Source organism: Crinia signifera, chromosome 2 (genome assembly GCF_055691185.1).
Source record: "Crinia signifera chromosome 2, ASM5569118v1, whole genome shotgun sequence".
Classification (NCBI taxonomy): domain Eukaryota; kingdom Metazoa; phylum Chordata; class Amphibia; order Anura; family Myobatrachidae; genus Crinia; species Crinia signifera.
The window spans coordinates 196,934,633-196,949,522 of NC_139218.1; the positions used below are offsets into that span (position 1 = coordinate 196,934,633).

Consider the following 14,890-nt stretch of genomic DNA (forward strand, 5'->3'; position numbering starts at 1 on the left):
TCTTGTGTCCTTCTCTTCATATACCCTAAACCTGTGGGTGTACCCTGAGGTACTTTCGCACAGCTTATACATTTTTATGCCATACCTTGCCCTCTTATTGGGAAGGTACTGGCGGAATTTAACCCTTCCTTTAAAATGTATCAGTGACTCGTCTACACAAATGAATTTTTCAGGGATGTACATCTCAGCAAATTTGGCGCTGAAATGATCAATGACCGGCCTGACTTTGAATAGCCGGTCAAAGGTGGGATCATCTCTGGGTGGGCACTGTGCATTATCTTTGTAATGCAAAAATGTAAGGATCGTCTCAAAACGAGTCCGGGTCATGGCCATACGATGAAGTGGGGTGCTGTACAGAACATCTGTACTCCAATATTGTCTAATTTCTGGCTTTTTAACTATGCCCATATGTAACACCAGACCCCAAAACGTCATCATCTCTACTGCATCTACAGGGGTCCACCTAGCAAATGATGATGTGGGGTTTTGGGCAATAAACTGCTGGGCATATAAATTACTTTGGTCCACCATTAAATTTATAAAATCATCAGAGAAAAAGACTTTGAAAAAGTCAATTTCTTTGAGGCCTGTAGTATCAAATTGGATTCCTGGGTTGGCCAAAAACTCAGGAACCTGGGGCTCAAAATTGTCTGGTGGTGGGGTCCATACGAGATCAATCATTGGGGGGGGGGGTCTCAGCTGCTCTACGGGGGCGTCTTTGAGGGGGTCCCTCATCACTAGAGGAGGAAGAGGAGCTTAAGACGAATGCAAATTCATCGCTTTCTTCACTGGCTGTGTCAGTGTCAGAGGCAATAAGGGCATATGCCTCCTCCGCTGAAAACAGTCTTTGCGATGATTGGGACATTTTTATTATTTTTGTGTTTGAATAAGTGTAGTGTTTCAACACGTGTATAGTGTAGGGGGGGGTACAAACTTTATTTCAACACGGGGGTATGTAGTATGTATGTAGTGCTTTAACACGTGTAAGTTAAAAGAAAAAAAAAAAGCTCCTGCGCCAAAAATTGAGCACAGATGTTGGTTAGTAACGTCCGTCACTGATCAGCGCTCAGCGGCCACAGGACACCCACAAAATCACCGTGGGTGTAAAAAAAATTTAAAAAATAGACCCCACAGCACCCTCCAAAAAAAAAAAATGTAAAAAAACTGCTGATAAGTCAAAGGCAACAGGAATTTGATCCCAAAAAAAACAAAATTAGATCAACCCTGTGCCAAAAATGCTGATCAGTGATGTACGTCACTGATCAGCGCTCAGCGGCCACAGGACACCCACAAAATCACCGTGGGTGTAAAAAAAAATTTAAAAATAGACCCCACAGCACCCTCCAAAAAAAAAATAAAAAAAAACTGCTGATGAGTCAAAGGCAACAGGAATTTGATCCAAAAAAAAAAAATTAGATCAACCCTGTGCCAAAAATGCTGATCAGTGATGTATGTCACTGATCAGCGCTCAGCGGCCACAGGACACCCACAAAATCACTGTGGGTGTAAAAAAAATTAAAAAAAAAAAACCCACAGCACCCTCAAAAATAAACAAACTGCTGATCAGTGATGCAACACTGATTAGCAGTGAGGGGCAGCAGGCACACAACTTTTGGTGATACCTGACAGGGTATATATAAAAAAAAAACCCTGCACCCCCAAAAAGTTGCTGATCAGTTAATTTATACTGATCAGCACAAAAGGGGGGCAGCAGGGGGCAGCAGAGACAAAATTATATCACACAATATTATATTCTCTGACACAATGACGCTGCAGCAGCAGCAGGAAGCAACAGCAACCACAGCAACCAGGAAGCACCAGCAGCTGGCAGCACGGATGCCACCAACGCTGATCAGGTCAGTATAAGGGGACAGATGGGCACGGAGACCGCTGTGCACGCTGTTCCTGACCGGAATGGCGGTGTAATGTGAGGTGTAATGGCTGTGATTGGTCTGTCGGTCCGACGGACCAATCACAGCCTTGGGGGCAGGTGGGGTGAGGTGGGGTGACCACCAGTGAGCCCTTTACACCCGGTGGTGATTGGTGCTGTACTTAACATAGACGCAGTGACAGTTTACATTCATGACGTACATTTATGCCATGTGTCGGGAAGTACATCCCGACCATGACGTAAATGTACGTCAAATGTCGGGAAGGGGTTAACAAATGACACATTATATTATTATTAATTACCTTTATGATATACAGACAGTACAATCTGCATAATAATGACATAATTATAAATACAATGGACAATCTTCAGCAAACGGGCCTTTATGTGAGTCGCTTATTTAAAAATGAGATCCAATATGTGGCTAACAGCAAATCCTTGTAGTGATAGAAACTCACCTGATTTCTCCCCCACAGAGGGTGGCGCATGATATTTATCACAGGACTGAAGCAACTGAGTCCAGTGTGGTCATCATAGTCCCCAACAGATGCAAAGTAGTTGTGTTTGGCTCTAACTTCAGTGGCAGTGACATTAGCCACCTTGGCTACTAGCTCTGGGCTGCAGACAAAAGCAAATGTAAGTAAATTGAGATATTGGCCCTTATTCTGATTGAGTAAGATGGGTCCGAGTGCGATCGGACGTCCGATGGTTGGTGATTGCGCATGTGCAGAGGCGTATCTGCGTAACGCCTCACACGTACGAACACTGTGAGGTCCGTGCAGAAAATTATCGTACGGAACCATCCGAGCAGGGGGTGGAGAGGGGCGTGAAGGGCTGTTTGGGATCATTACCATATGCGTACGCCAAGCGTTTCATGGGCGTTCCCATGAAAACGCTGGGCGTATGTATGGTAATGCGGCCATGACGAATGTGTGGGGGGCGGACAGCTGACATAGCCAGATGTCAGCTGCCTGCCCATATCCCTGCTTTCATACGGAAAAATGTCGGAGTGGTCTGGAGCACTCGGTGCTGCCTGACTACTCTGTCCATCATTCCATGGTCGGTGACCATCGGAGGATGGGGGAGGTTCCCACAGATGGAGGAGGTGTTCACATGAAACATCCACTTGCGGTCCATTCGGTCAGGGTCTTACCGCATTCGGACGGTGTGAGCGATCCATACGATAGGCGGGGCTAAGCACACTCGGTTCCTGTCCGAAATACGCATTTATCCGATTCAACTAGAATAAGGGCCATTGGCCCTTATTCAGATCTGATCGCAGTACACATTTGTGCTCAAAATGGGCAAAACCATGTGCACTGCAGGTGGGGCAGATGTAACACGTGCAGAGAGCTAAATTTGGGTGGGGTCAGTTGAATCTTAAATCTAATTTGCAGTGTAAAAATAATGCAGTCAGTATTTACCCTGCACGGAAACAAAATAACTCACACAAATTTAACTCTCTCTATACATGTTACATCTGCCCCACCTACAGTGCACATGGTTTTGCCCATTTTGAGAACAAATTTGTACTGCGATCAGATCTGAATAAGGGCCATGGTGTTTATAATCCTAGCACAGAGGAAAAACAAAGGCTGCTCCACATTCAACCAATAAGTTTAATTATAAGGACAAAGGGGTCTATTAACCCTTAGAGTACCATGGAAATTTGTCAAAATAGGTGTGAAAATTGTCAAGCAAACCTTTTTTATTAACCCTTTGAGTGTCAACGTTGCTGTGGGAGATCCTCAAAATATCCATTAAAATGTTCTTTTTGTGGGCGTAATATTTAACTAAACTTCAATTAATTGACTTGGCTGTATTTGTATTTATTTATACTAAAAGAACAGTCACTGTGGCATTTTTAGTGGATATTTTGAGGATCTCGCTCACAGCAACATTGGCACTCAAAGGATTAATGACAGGGGGGCACATTTCTAGTGATTGGGCTCATTATGGAATTTTGCAATACAGGAAAGGGGTTACTGCTGTCAATAATCCTTTACATGGTGAAGCCTGTCTAACATATGTCAGAATGATGTTACCAAAACAATCTGGGTCTTCCTTTTAATCGTGTATGTACAAGTCAGCAAATGAGTGTAGACTACTACAGAGACTGATGCAGAGAGGCAGAAGGAGAACTATTAATATTGTTTCATAAAGAACTTACACTTTAGCAATAAAATAAGGGCTGATAAATATATGACACAACCACAATGCAAGGATAAATAGGCCTCAAAAGGCACATGGCACAGCTCAGACTGGTTATAACAGATATAGGGCCAGATGCACTAAGCTTCAAAAGTGATACATTAGAGTGTTATAAACAGCCAATTAGCTCCTGTCTGACATTTTTCAAACACAGTCTGTGACTTGTCAGGCAGGAGCTGCTTGGCTGGCTGTTTATCACTTTTTAAGCTTAGTGCATCTGGCCCATAGGGAGTGCAGACATCTTTATCACAATCTTTATAAAGGTTGCCATGAGAAATAAACAATACACATCATGGTATTGGTGCTCATTATTACAAAGGTAGTTATGGTTCTAATTTTAAGTTATAGAAATACCTGCATGATGCAGCCAAGCCCAGAGCCTGGGGGAAAGAAGTGGCCCAGCCTGGTGCCTGGACATCTCCTCTCAGACATTCTGTGTTCCAGGAATATGGCTTTATACCCAAACGAGGGATGGCTGGAGCAGGGCCATTTTTCCCAGCACCTCCCCTTGCCATCTGTTATCAGACATAAGTTAATCAGCACATTAATGAATCGGTATGAAAATATCCAACACAGGAATTCAACTTGTTTATTGTATATCTGAGTTAACACTGCAAATATATAGCATAATCAGAACAAGCATAATATATCTTGTAACAAAACCTTAGTGTACATTGGGGGTAATTCAGGTTGGATCGCTTATGTGACCCGCTGAATGCGGAAGTCGCGGAAGCCCGCGAATCTAAACAGTATAAAAACCGGCAGATAAGGAGACAGGGCATCCAGCTGAGGAAGCCGCCGAGTGAAGTATAGGCGGAGAAACGCGTTCTGGAGCCTGCTCTAGCCAGATTGTTGCCAGCCATCATCACTGTGTGGATTACAAATATCCCATTGGGGATTTGGACACTATTGGGGACGGAACCAGTACCTGGAGCTGAACTCCTCTCATTAAGGGAGTGGACATCCACTGCAATACAAAAAGCAGTTCCTGCTCAGATATAGGATCTGGTATCAACACCCAGCAAGAGCTACAATCCCATGTGGACTGGTAACTATTCGCTCAAAAAGTTTTATTGTCTCATGAAGTTTTACATGCAGCCATAAGCCTCATAGCCAGCCCGTGTCTAGCTACTTTATATGTTTTGTGTTGTATGTCTGGTGTGTCTTATTTTAATGTAATGAATTATATGTAAATGCGCATTCTTTATCTTAGTATGTATACCATGGTTTTTTAATAAATAACATAAAGAACAAAATATATTTCTCTAAAAGAGTCTTATTGAGAAATCTTATTGAGTGTGGCAGCGCCATCTGGTGGGGATTTACTGTCTCCACACACTTCTTGTTTGGATCGCTTATGTGATCCAACCAGCAGTTGCCCCGATGTTGCGCAGGATGGGTTCTGTGCAAGCATTGCATAATAGCGAATGCCTCTGCCTTAATGACAGGCAGAAGCATTCGAGGAGAGGGGGTGGTCAGCATTTCCGCAAATGGGAGCATGTTGCCCCCCTTTTCAGGGAGTGGTCAGGCCAAGGACTGTGCATCAAGGGGCAGTTTCCTTGGCCTCACAATCTGCCCTACGGCAGACAGCGTGATTAAAGTTATGGTGCCCATACACGGTGCGATGAACTTCAAGCTTTTAGTACTAGATGGAATCTGGTACTAAAAACACAGGCTGCACAGACTTTCTGTGCTGTGTGATGTGCTGCTCGCATCGTATCGCACCTGAAAAACGCACCGAGTGTGGACACCTTTATGGACCCCATACATCTGCAATTAATTGTGACAATCCTGAGATCTGGAGATGATTGCCACAATTAATTTTAGATGTGTGGGCTCCCCCTTTTGGCAATCCCAATCAAAAAGTAATAGGGATCGCCAATCGATTGCTTAATCAGATTTTTAAACATGCTTAATAATCTGGTATTATCTGCGGATCTTTTTTATATGTGTGGGCATTCCCAATTCGTCCATTATGGGCCCCATACATCAGCAATCACAATTAATGGATTTCCAGATCCAGGGATTTTTTGGCCAGATAAATGGATTCTACAATCTATTTGACTTGACCACACATTACAGATTTAGCTAAAGATTGCATCTTCATATCTGGAAATTGCCCAATCGATTGTCATTTCAGCTGTTTATAATGTAAATAGATGAAGAAGACGAATTGGGAATGCCCACACATATAAAAAAGATCCGCAGATAATACCAAATTATTAAGCATGTTTAAAAATCTGATTAAGCAATCGATTGGCGATCCCTATTAATTTTTGATAGACTCACTGTCTATTATGTTTTATAGGATTCAGGGGTATGTCTGTGTCTGAGACTTAATACCTGCACTACACCATAATGACCCAGACCCCCGTCCCGGGTTGGCCCATTGGAAAGTTGGTCACCCTACAGAGAGCAAAACATAAAAGTAGGTAAGTATGCCATATAATGGTCTCTAATTCTGGCACCTGAACCCCCACTGGTCTAAGCTACAGAAGATAACATGCACACATGGTGATAAAATAAGAGGAGTGTTGCCAACATTTGATGTTTCCAGTGACAGTGTCATAAACATTTAAGCCCCATACACACTAGAGATATCATTCAGAAAGGGGATTCTGAGAGATATCTTCACAATATTCTCTAGTGTGTACACTCAATATCGTTAACAATGTACTTTTCTGCCCCATGATAATGATAATTGATGTCTGCAGGTCAATTTAGCTATATAGTCAAAAGACTGGCATGTTCAGTGGGTTCTGGAGACCTCACTGAACTAATCTCATATACTAATATTGTTCAGTGTGTATGCACAATATCAGGACCCGTGGCCAATATTGTTAATTATATCGGCTGCGGCTTCTAACATCTAGTGCAGGCATTCCCAACCACGGTCCTCAAGGCACACCAACAGTGCAGGTTTTAGTTATATTCAGGCTTCAGCACAGATGGTTTAATCAGAATCCCTCAGATACTAATTAAGTCTCAAAGCTGGAAATAACAGTACACCATAACAGTGGAATTAGCCAAACGAGATTTAAATCTGTTGGATGGTGTGGTACATACTATAAGTTCTAGGTTCTAAGGTATAGAACCCATCTTTACTACTGATGTTGAATTACTTTGTATTTGCTACAGCAAAATCTAAGTGAAGACACAGCTGAGTTATGTATTCCTTGTAGGCTGGACAGAGCACCAGTAGGTCCTGAGCAGAATTGCATCTCCCTATAGGCGACTTCTCTGACCAGGTGCACTTACAATGAGAACATGCATCTCAGTAACAAACAACTGTAGCCGCTATGTGTTCAGAATACAGCAGGTAATCTTCCTCACCTGTAGCACCATCTCTTCAAGGCTAAGCCGCTCAATCAGATCCTTCACCCGCACATCCCAGGGCAGTGATGGGTCCATAAAGGGATACTCCTGCCCCAGACAATCTGACAGGTGTAGCACTAGCAATGATACAGTCAGGATTTTGGCCATACTTCAATCGAAGCTTAATAACTTTATGCTTTAGCTGCAAGAGCAAAAACGTGATATTTGCACAATCATCCAACTGTATCTGGAAATGTAAATAAGAACTCGGAACTAAACATTGTTCTGAAATGCTCAATATTCAGTAATTCATTGGGCTTCATTTATAAAGTGCTTTCTTTGTGCACAGTGCTATAGTTTGGTTTGGAACTAATGTCCCTACGTGATCCACCCGGTTCACTGTGTTCTGGGCTTTACAGATGTCATACCAAAGTGCACACCTTGCTACCAATTCTATTACCATCTCTCGATTAACCTTTCCCATTTGTCTTCTAAAAAACACTATTTGGTATAGCTTAATTTATTATGTAAAGGAAACAGAGTGACTCTGAAGGGATGCATTGTTATCCGCCTCCCCACATCGCTGCTTACTGCATTGGTAATAATTGCACATACACTAAAAAAGAAAGTACATATACAAGCAGCGCTGACAAAATTAAGGATTGGATTACCTTTACAATTTAATTAAGAATAATATTGCATCATACCGATAGAATAAAAACAAACATCATAAAACACAATTTATGCAAGATTAAAAGAGAGACAGGTACTTGTTTCCTATCTGGGCGCCCGTCGCGGGCATCGCGGGTACATTTATGCCTGCCCGCGACGCGACCGACGCGATGCCCGCGATTTTCCCATTGAAAACCATGTTAAACCTGAAAAATCGCGTCGGTCGCGTCGCGGCCGGCCATAAACGTACCCGCGATGCCCGCGACGCGATGCTCACGATTTCCCATAGGGAACAATGTTAAAAGTCGCGATGGACCCGATTTTAGTGTTAAATGGCTCAATCAACCCGATTTTGCCATAGGAATCAATGTTAAATGGGCCACAGAGCCCATTAACCCTTAAATGTCCCCCCCAATTTTTGACGCCACCCCACGATCGACGCCAACCCGAAGCGTGGCGAGCGCAGCGAGCCCGCGAGGGGCGGCGGTACGCGTCCTCCGACCTTTTCATGCCCTACTATCCACGTCGGCGTGGTGTGAGAATATAATAGTGTGGCGAGCGCAGCGAGCCACCGAGCCCGAAGCGTGGCGAGCGCAGCGAGCCCCGCGAGGGGACGCGGATACCTTCACAGTTATGCGCGTCCCCTCGCGGGCTTCACAGGTGTCCGTGGCGACCCGGACACCTGTGAAGCCCGCGAGGGGACGCGTCTACCTGTGAAGGTATCCGCGTCCCCTCGCGGGGCTCGCTGCGCTCGCCACGCTTCGGGCTCGGTGGCTCGCTGCGCTCGCCACACTATTATATTCCCACACCACGCCGACGTGGATAGTAGGGCATGAAAAGGTCGGAGGACGCGTACCGCCGCCCCTCGCGGCCTCGCTGCGCTCGCCACGCTTCGGGTTGGCGTGGATCGTGGGGTGGCGTTAAAAATTGTTGGGGACATTTAAGGGTTAATTGGGCCTAATTCAGGGTTAATATGGCGAAATCGGGTCAATTGAGCCATTTAACAGTGAAATCGCGGTCAATCAGCCTTTTTAACATTGTTCCCTATGGGAAAATCGCGGTGATCGCGGTCATCGCGGGCATCGCGACCAACCAATTTTACCCGCGATGCCCGCGATGACCGCGATCACCGCGATTTTTACCCCCGATGACCGCGATTTTGATCGTGGGCGCCCAGATAGGAAACAAGTACCGAGAGACATTCCACCCTGGAGTAAAGGTTTTGAGGAAAGTCTTATATAAGTTCCTATATTGCCCCTAAGTGTATCCACACTTAGGGGGAAATTTACTAAAGGAAATTTGTAAAAAATAGGTGTATTTGTATCCAGAAATACACTTATTTTTGACATTTACTATCCCGAAAATACGGCAATTCGTAGTCGTATTGATAGCACATCAATACGACTACGAATTGCCATATTTTCGGGAAAGTAAATGTCAAAAATAAGTGTATTTCTGGATACAAATACACCTATTTTTTACAAATTTCCTTTAGTAAATTTCCCCCTTAATGGAGGTCCCAATATGCAGAGAGACTTTTGGCATATTTTACAGAAGCCAAAAATTCACCTACGATGGAGGCAGATGGGTGCACTTGGGGTGAATCCTCTTACAGTATACCGGGAACCTGTAAATATTTTAAATGTGATTGTGGATTCATGGCTGTACACACTAATTTTTCCTTGGAATAACAACTGGTTTTCGGTATTTTTGATTTAATTAGATAAGGGTCTGCCTCCCTTTTCATTTGCATGGGATTTTGATAAATATGTAAGTAGATTGGATTTCCTAATTGTATATCATGTGATAAACATGCTGTAATCAATATGGGTATTCAAACCCCACAGAGTTCAGCAGCTTCTCACCTTTGATAAAGTTACTGATGTAGTGAAACGCTAAAGGGCCTGGCAGCAGACACTCACCCTGCTTTTATCTACTGAGGAGTCCAGACCAGCCCCAAGGACCATCCACTGCCGCAGCGTTATGTCATGACCTAATTAATTAAACCATCTTCATCCTGTGGAGGGAATTCACCCACCTGCCTCTATCATAGGCAAATTTGTGGCTTCTGTAATATACACCAAAAGTTCCTCTGCAAATTGGGACCTCCAAGCCACCAGCTTTAGGTGAGAGACACTGGGACTAGACCAGCACTAATCATCTGAATTGATGGTAAATATACCAATATACTGACTATCCAAATCCATTAAGTGTGGATACACTTAGAGGCAATATAGGAACGGACTTTCCTTAAAATGTTTACTCCAGGGTGGAATGTCTCTTTTTTAATCTTGCATAAATAAAGAAGTGGCCCATGGCAACCAAGCAGCACCAAAGTAACATCTATAATTTGCATATATTAAAATTATACAGAGCTGCTGATTGGTTGCCATGGGCCACTTCTCCTCTGGCTCACTTTTCCTCCCTTATCACTACTTCATACATCTACTGTTCAGTTGGAAAACTGGGACCGAGCTTGCGGTATGACAACCATTGATGTTCCTGATAGCAAGAAAATAGATTTTTCATTAAAAACAAGGCTGCGATGGTTGCCATCCTCACAGGCCTGTTTCCAATGACCAATAAATAGTTAAATACCTCTATTCCGCTGTAGACACATGAAAGCAAGCCTTTTATTTCTGCTGCACAGAAAACCATTGATTAGTTTCCTTGCAATATCCACAGCACATACCATGGCAAGGCATGATGCTGTGGTGCCATTGTCAGCACTATTTCATGGCCATCCATATATCACTATGCTGAGACACTTCACTGGGATAGCTCCCACACTATTCAATCAATAGTTTGATATAGTATCTTATATTGATAGGGTTATGAATCTATTGTCATTGTGAGTAGCAGCAATTCTATATGTCAGTAACTACCTTCCACAAACACGTTTAATAAACAGGCTTTTTAATGAGAAGTAGGACACCAAGTACAGATCCTTTTCACTATATAGCCATATAACTTGAGCTCCAGATACGTGACAGAAGGCCTAAATAAAGTGAAATAGCCTGTAAGATGCAGCATTTGCACAGTGCCAGCAAGTCTGCCCAATGGTTTTAAACAGAAAAAAAGACGGTAAAAACCGGACCCAGACAAAACCCTGGAACTTGTAGTGTCCGGGCCGGGGGGTGTGCCTAGCTTTCACCAGGGACATAGGGAAGGGGAGATTAGAGCTTCCCCATGTAGTCTGGACCGTTCCGGTTTTTGCAGCATGCACGGACCATACAGAGGAGGCTTTATTCTCTCCCTCCTCCTCTCCCCAGTGACAGCTGTCACATGCATCCCTCCCGGACATGACCCCCCCCGTACTGGACACTATAAGCTCCGGAATGCAGAGTTTGATGTACAGTTTGTCTTTCCGAGGGCTTGTCCGGGTCCAGTTTTTACCCATATCCGAAATAATTTAAAAAGGATATAGCAACCTGGATGTGCCTTTAAATGATTGCTAATTCAGAATTACACCAATGCCTATATCTCAAAATAACTCTGGTGGTGAATAGGGAGGAAGGTAATATTTAACAATATGTAATTTTACCTTAAAAAGCAGATTAAATTACCCATTGTATTGTTCAGGTCAGGTTAATTTAATATACCCCATAATGTACACCAGTGCAAAGACATATACAATAATGTTTACAACTAAGCTCTGCATGCAATGATAAAGCTCTTTTGATTGTAACAGTCATCTTCATGGCTACTCAGTAACTGCCCTCTGTTTTTCTGTATGAATACCTGAGGGATATTTAATAGGATGAGAGAATCAGAAAGTGAGAGATTTGGTAAGAAATCTCCATTTTTTTTTAAAGCGGCAATCATTTACACTGAAAATCCAGTTTGATTCTGAAGTGTAAATGATTGCCGCTTTAAAATAACTGGAGATTTCTTACCAAATCTATCACTTTCTGAATCTCTCATCCTATTACATTTCACCCCTGGTGTGTGTTATTTAATTTGATAACCTGCTATTACTCTATTAGTAATCTAGTGTCTCTTAATCAGAGACAGAATGAAAGACCAGATTTGTACATAGACAAGAGCATGGAACCTGAAAACAAACAGCATCCAATATGAAGCACACATACCTGCAAGCTTACTTCTGTAAATAAAAAAACTTCTGCAATTCCTATTCGTCAGCTTCCTATCTATCAGAAAGGAGTCTGGGAAATGTAGTTTTCTCTAGCTGTTCAGATTTCTAACACCAGAGAATAACGTTTACATTTTATAAACTCTACTACTTTCTAACACCAGGGGGCAGCCTCTGCATTGTTCAGTGATGTATATTTTGCATTGAACTGTGGATATACTGGGTGAGATTTAATTGGATGAGAGATTCAGAAAGTGAGAGATTTGGTAAGAAATCTCCAGTTTTAAAAGTTTAAAGCTGCAATCATTTACACTGCATAACCTGTTTGATTTTGCAGGGTAAAGATTGCCGCTTTAAAACAACTAGAGATTTCTTACCAAATCTCTCACTTTCTGAATCTCTCATCCTATTAAATCTCACCCACTATATGTATGATATGGAATGTACTGCATGTTGAGAAACATCAATGTGAAGAAAAAAATAAAAATAAACTTAATATGCTGGAGCTTCTTTTCTATAGAAGCATATACTTAACACGAAAGTTAAATAAAACGTGATGTTTTATTGCAAAAAAATGATCTTACAGAAAAAGATACCCTTTATCCTCAGTGCAATGAAAAGTCACTGTGCAAATATAATGGTTCCTACCCCCCTCCCCCACACACCTTAGCATATGCTGCCTTCTGTGGTAGCAACTGTAGCAAGGCTCATTGTGCTAGTGTGGTCACTGGCATTCCTACTGTGCATCTTCTCCCTCCTCGTCAATGTAGGCCTGGATCTGCTCAATGCAATGGGTTCAGACTGTGGCACCAGACAGTACTGGAGACCTGGACCTTGTCTAATAAAGTCCCCACCTCCTCTCTATACCAGAGTTCAGCAGTGGTGGATCACTCCACGTGTGTAATGGTAGCAAACCTGAATCAGATCCTACTACTCACGTCACCACATTTTGAATTTGGCACCAGCGATGAGACAATCCTGGCTCTCGTACCAGCAGCCAATTGGTAAGGGCATCAGCAAGCCAATCACAGCTCACCATGTCATAGCCCTGCCCCTTGCACTGGCATGTGTATCACAAGCTACACTGTCTTGCCATCTACCACTGCTGATGGGATGCTATGCCAACACCCTGTCTGAAAAAGCAATATTTCCCACCTCCTCCCAGTCTTCCTTTGCAGAATGTTTCCCTCCTGTGCCTTGTTAAGACCCTTGATATATTTGAACTAGGGGTTTGCATCGGGCACTTATGATATTATTAACCTCAACAACATTCATTACCACTCATTTCTAGTCTATTCTGAACACCTCTCACCTTACAATATTGTTATTAGGCAGTGGCGTAAGTTCATCCCAGTTGCCCGGAGGGCAAAATTAATGTTGGTGCCCCCCTCCCCATGCCTGATTTAATGCTAACTCATGCAAACAAAAAAATTAATAAAAGCAAGCATACTTTGCATGCTAACAGATCACAGTTTAATGTCCATGGGCAATTCAAACAAATTATGATTATCCGGTAAATAAACAACTATAATCAAAGTGAGTTGAACATAGTGATTATGTGATCACTTTTTATGATTTTAACAAACCTAATTAGTTTAAAGTCCTCTCACGACACAAAAAATAAATAAACAAGAAGCATAGAGTTGCTCAGAAAGGTATTTGATGGGCCTTTGCATCCGCAAAAATGTCAATGAAGTTTTCCGTGTCCACACTGTTCAATCGTTGGCTCTCTATTGACAAAATTGCAAGGGAGCTCGATCGGGTTTCAGACATTGTGCTGCGCATGTATGTTTTAATGAGCTTCAACTTCGAGAAGCTTCTTTCTGCTGAAGCAAATGTGACAGGAAGTGTTAAATACAACAGGCTTGCGGTGATCACTTCTGAAAAACTGCTGGACATTTCTGGGTGACTAATCAACAAGAACTGTGCTAATTTTTTTTAACAGAATTAATGTTGTTACGTTTTCCACTAAGTGTTAACTTAAATAGCACCAGCTGGTCAGCAAGTTCATCGGAAATATCTTCAGAATACTGATTAATGAGAGATTTTGAGAGTTCAATCAAATTCTCAACACTCTTTTCAAGAATGATCTTCGGCTGTATGCACAAACAGTTTGTGAGTGTTCTGCATTGCCTGAAACAGTGTTTCTGTTTGAAAGATGGTGATGTCAATAAGGGCATTAAACACTTTCACTTGAAAGCGTTTCTCAGCACACTGTAGCCTGTAATCCATTGTGAGTTCATCATGAAAGCTTTTGACCTGGCTTATCCATTTCGATGGAAAGAACATGCATTTTAAGCCCCAAGTACTTGCTAACTCCTTTGTCAAGGACACCGTAGTTTCCCAATTGTTTCTTCATTTAATCATATCCGGCACAAATGACTGCAGTAGAACAGCAGCAGTGTTTAGATCACTTTTTAGTGACTGAATTTGAAATAATATCCAGTGGTCCAAGTATCTTTGACAGCACAATCACTGTTACAACAGTGAAAAAATGCTCAAAATATTTTTTAAGTGATGTTGCTTCACATTTTTTCTCACCATTCTTCCAAGTCAATGACAAGATAGTCAGCAGCTTCATGACATCAATAAATCTGCTCCGAAGAGCAAGCAATGCTTGATTCCTGGAAGACCAGCGAGTAGGACAAAGTCTCTTTAGAGCAACTGAACAGTTTCCTTCATTTTGTAGGCAATTCCACCTACTGATT

The 14,890-nt window shown here is 42.6% G+C and overlaps 1 protein-coding gene across 4 annotated transcripts in view; it reads right to left on the reverse strand.

Moving 5' to 3' along the window:
* Positions 1-14,890, reverse strand: part of LOC146060384 (uncharacterized) — a 100,674-nt gene that overhangs the window by 54,307 nt on the left and 31,477 nt on the right. For 2 of the 4 annotated variants that reach the window (XM_083173539.1, XM_083173537.1), the window contains exons 2-4: positions 7,436-7,619; positions 4,457-4,617; positions 2,350-2,509 (exon numbers count right to left, since the gene is read on the reverse strand). In XM_083173539.1, the coding sequence (XP_083029665.1) occupies positions 2,350-2,509; positions 4,457-4,617; positions 7,436-7,585 (471 nt within the window). In that variant the 5' untranslated portion in view covers positions 7,586-7,619. Of the gene's footprint in view, positions 1-2,349; positions 2,510-4,456; positions 4,618-6,445; positions 6,580-7,435; positions 7,620-12,180; positions 12,289-14,890 lie in introns of those variants that run through there. The other 2 variants (XM_083173538.1, XM_083173540.1) reach the window with 2 other exon arrangements.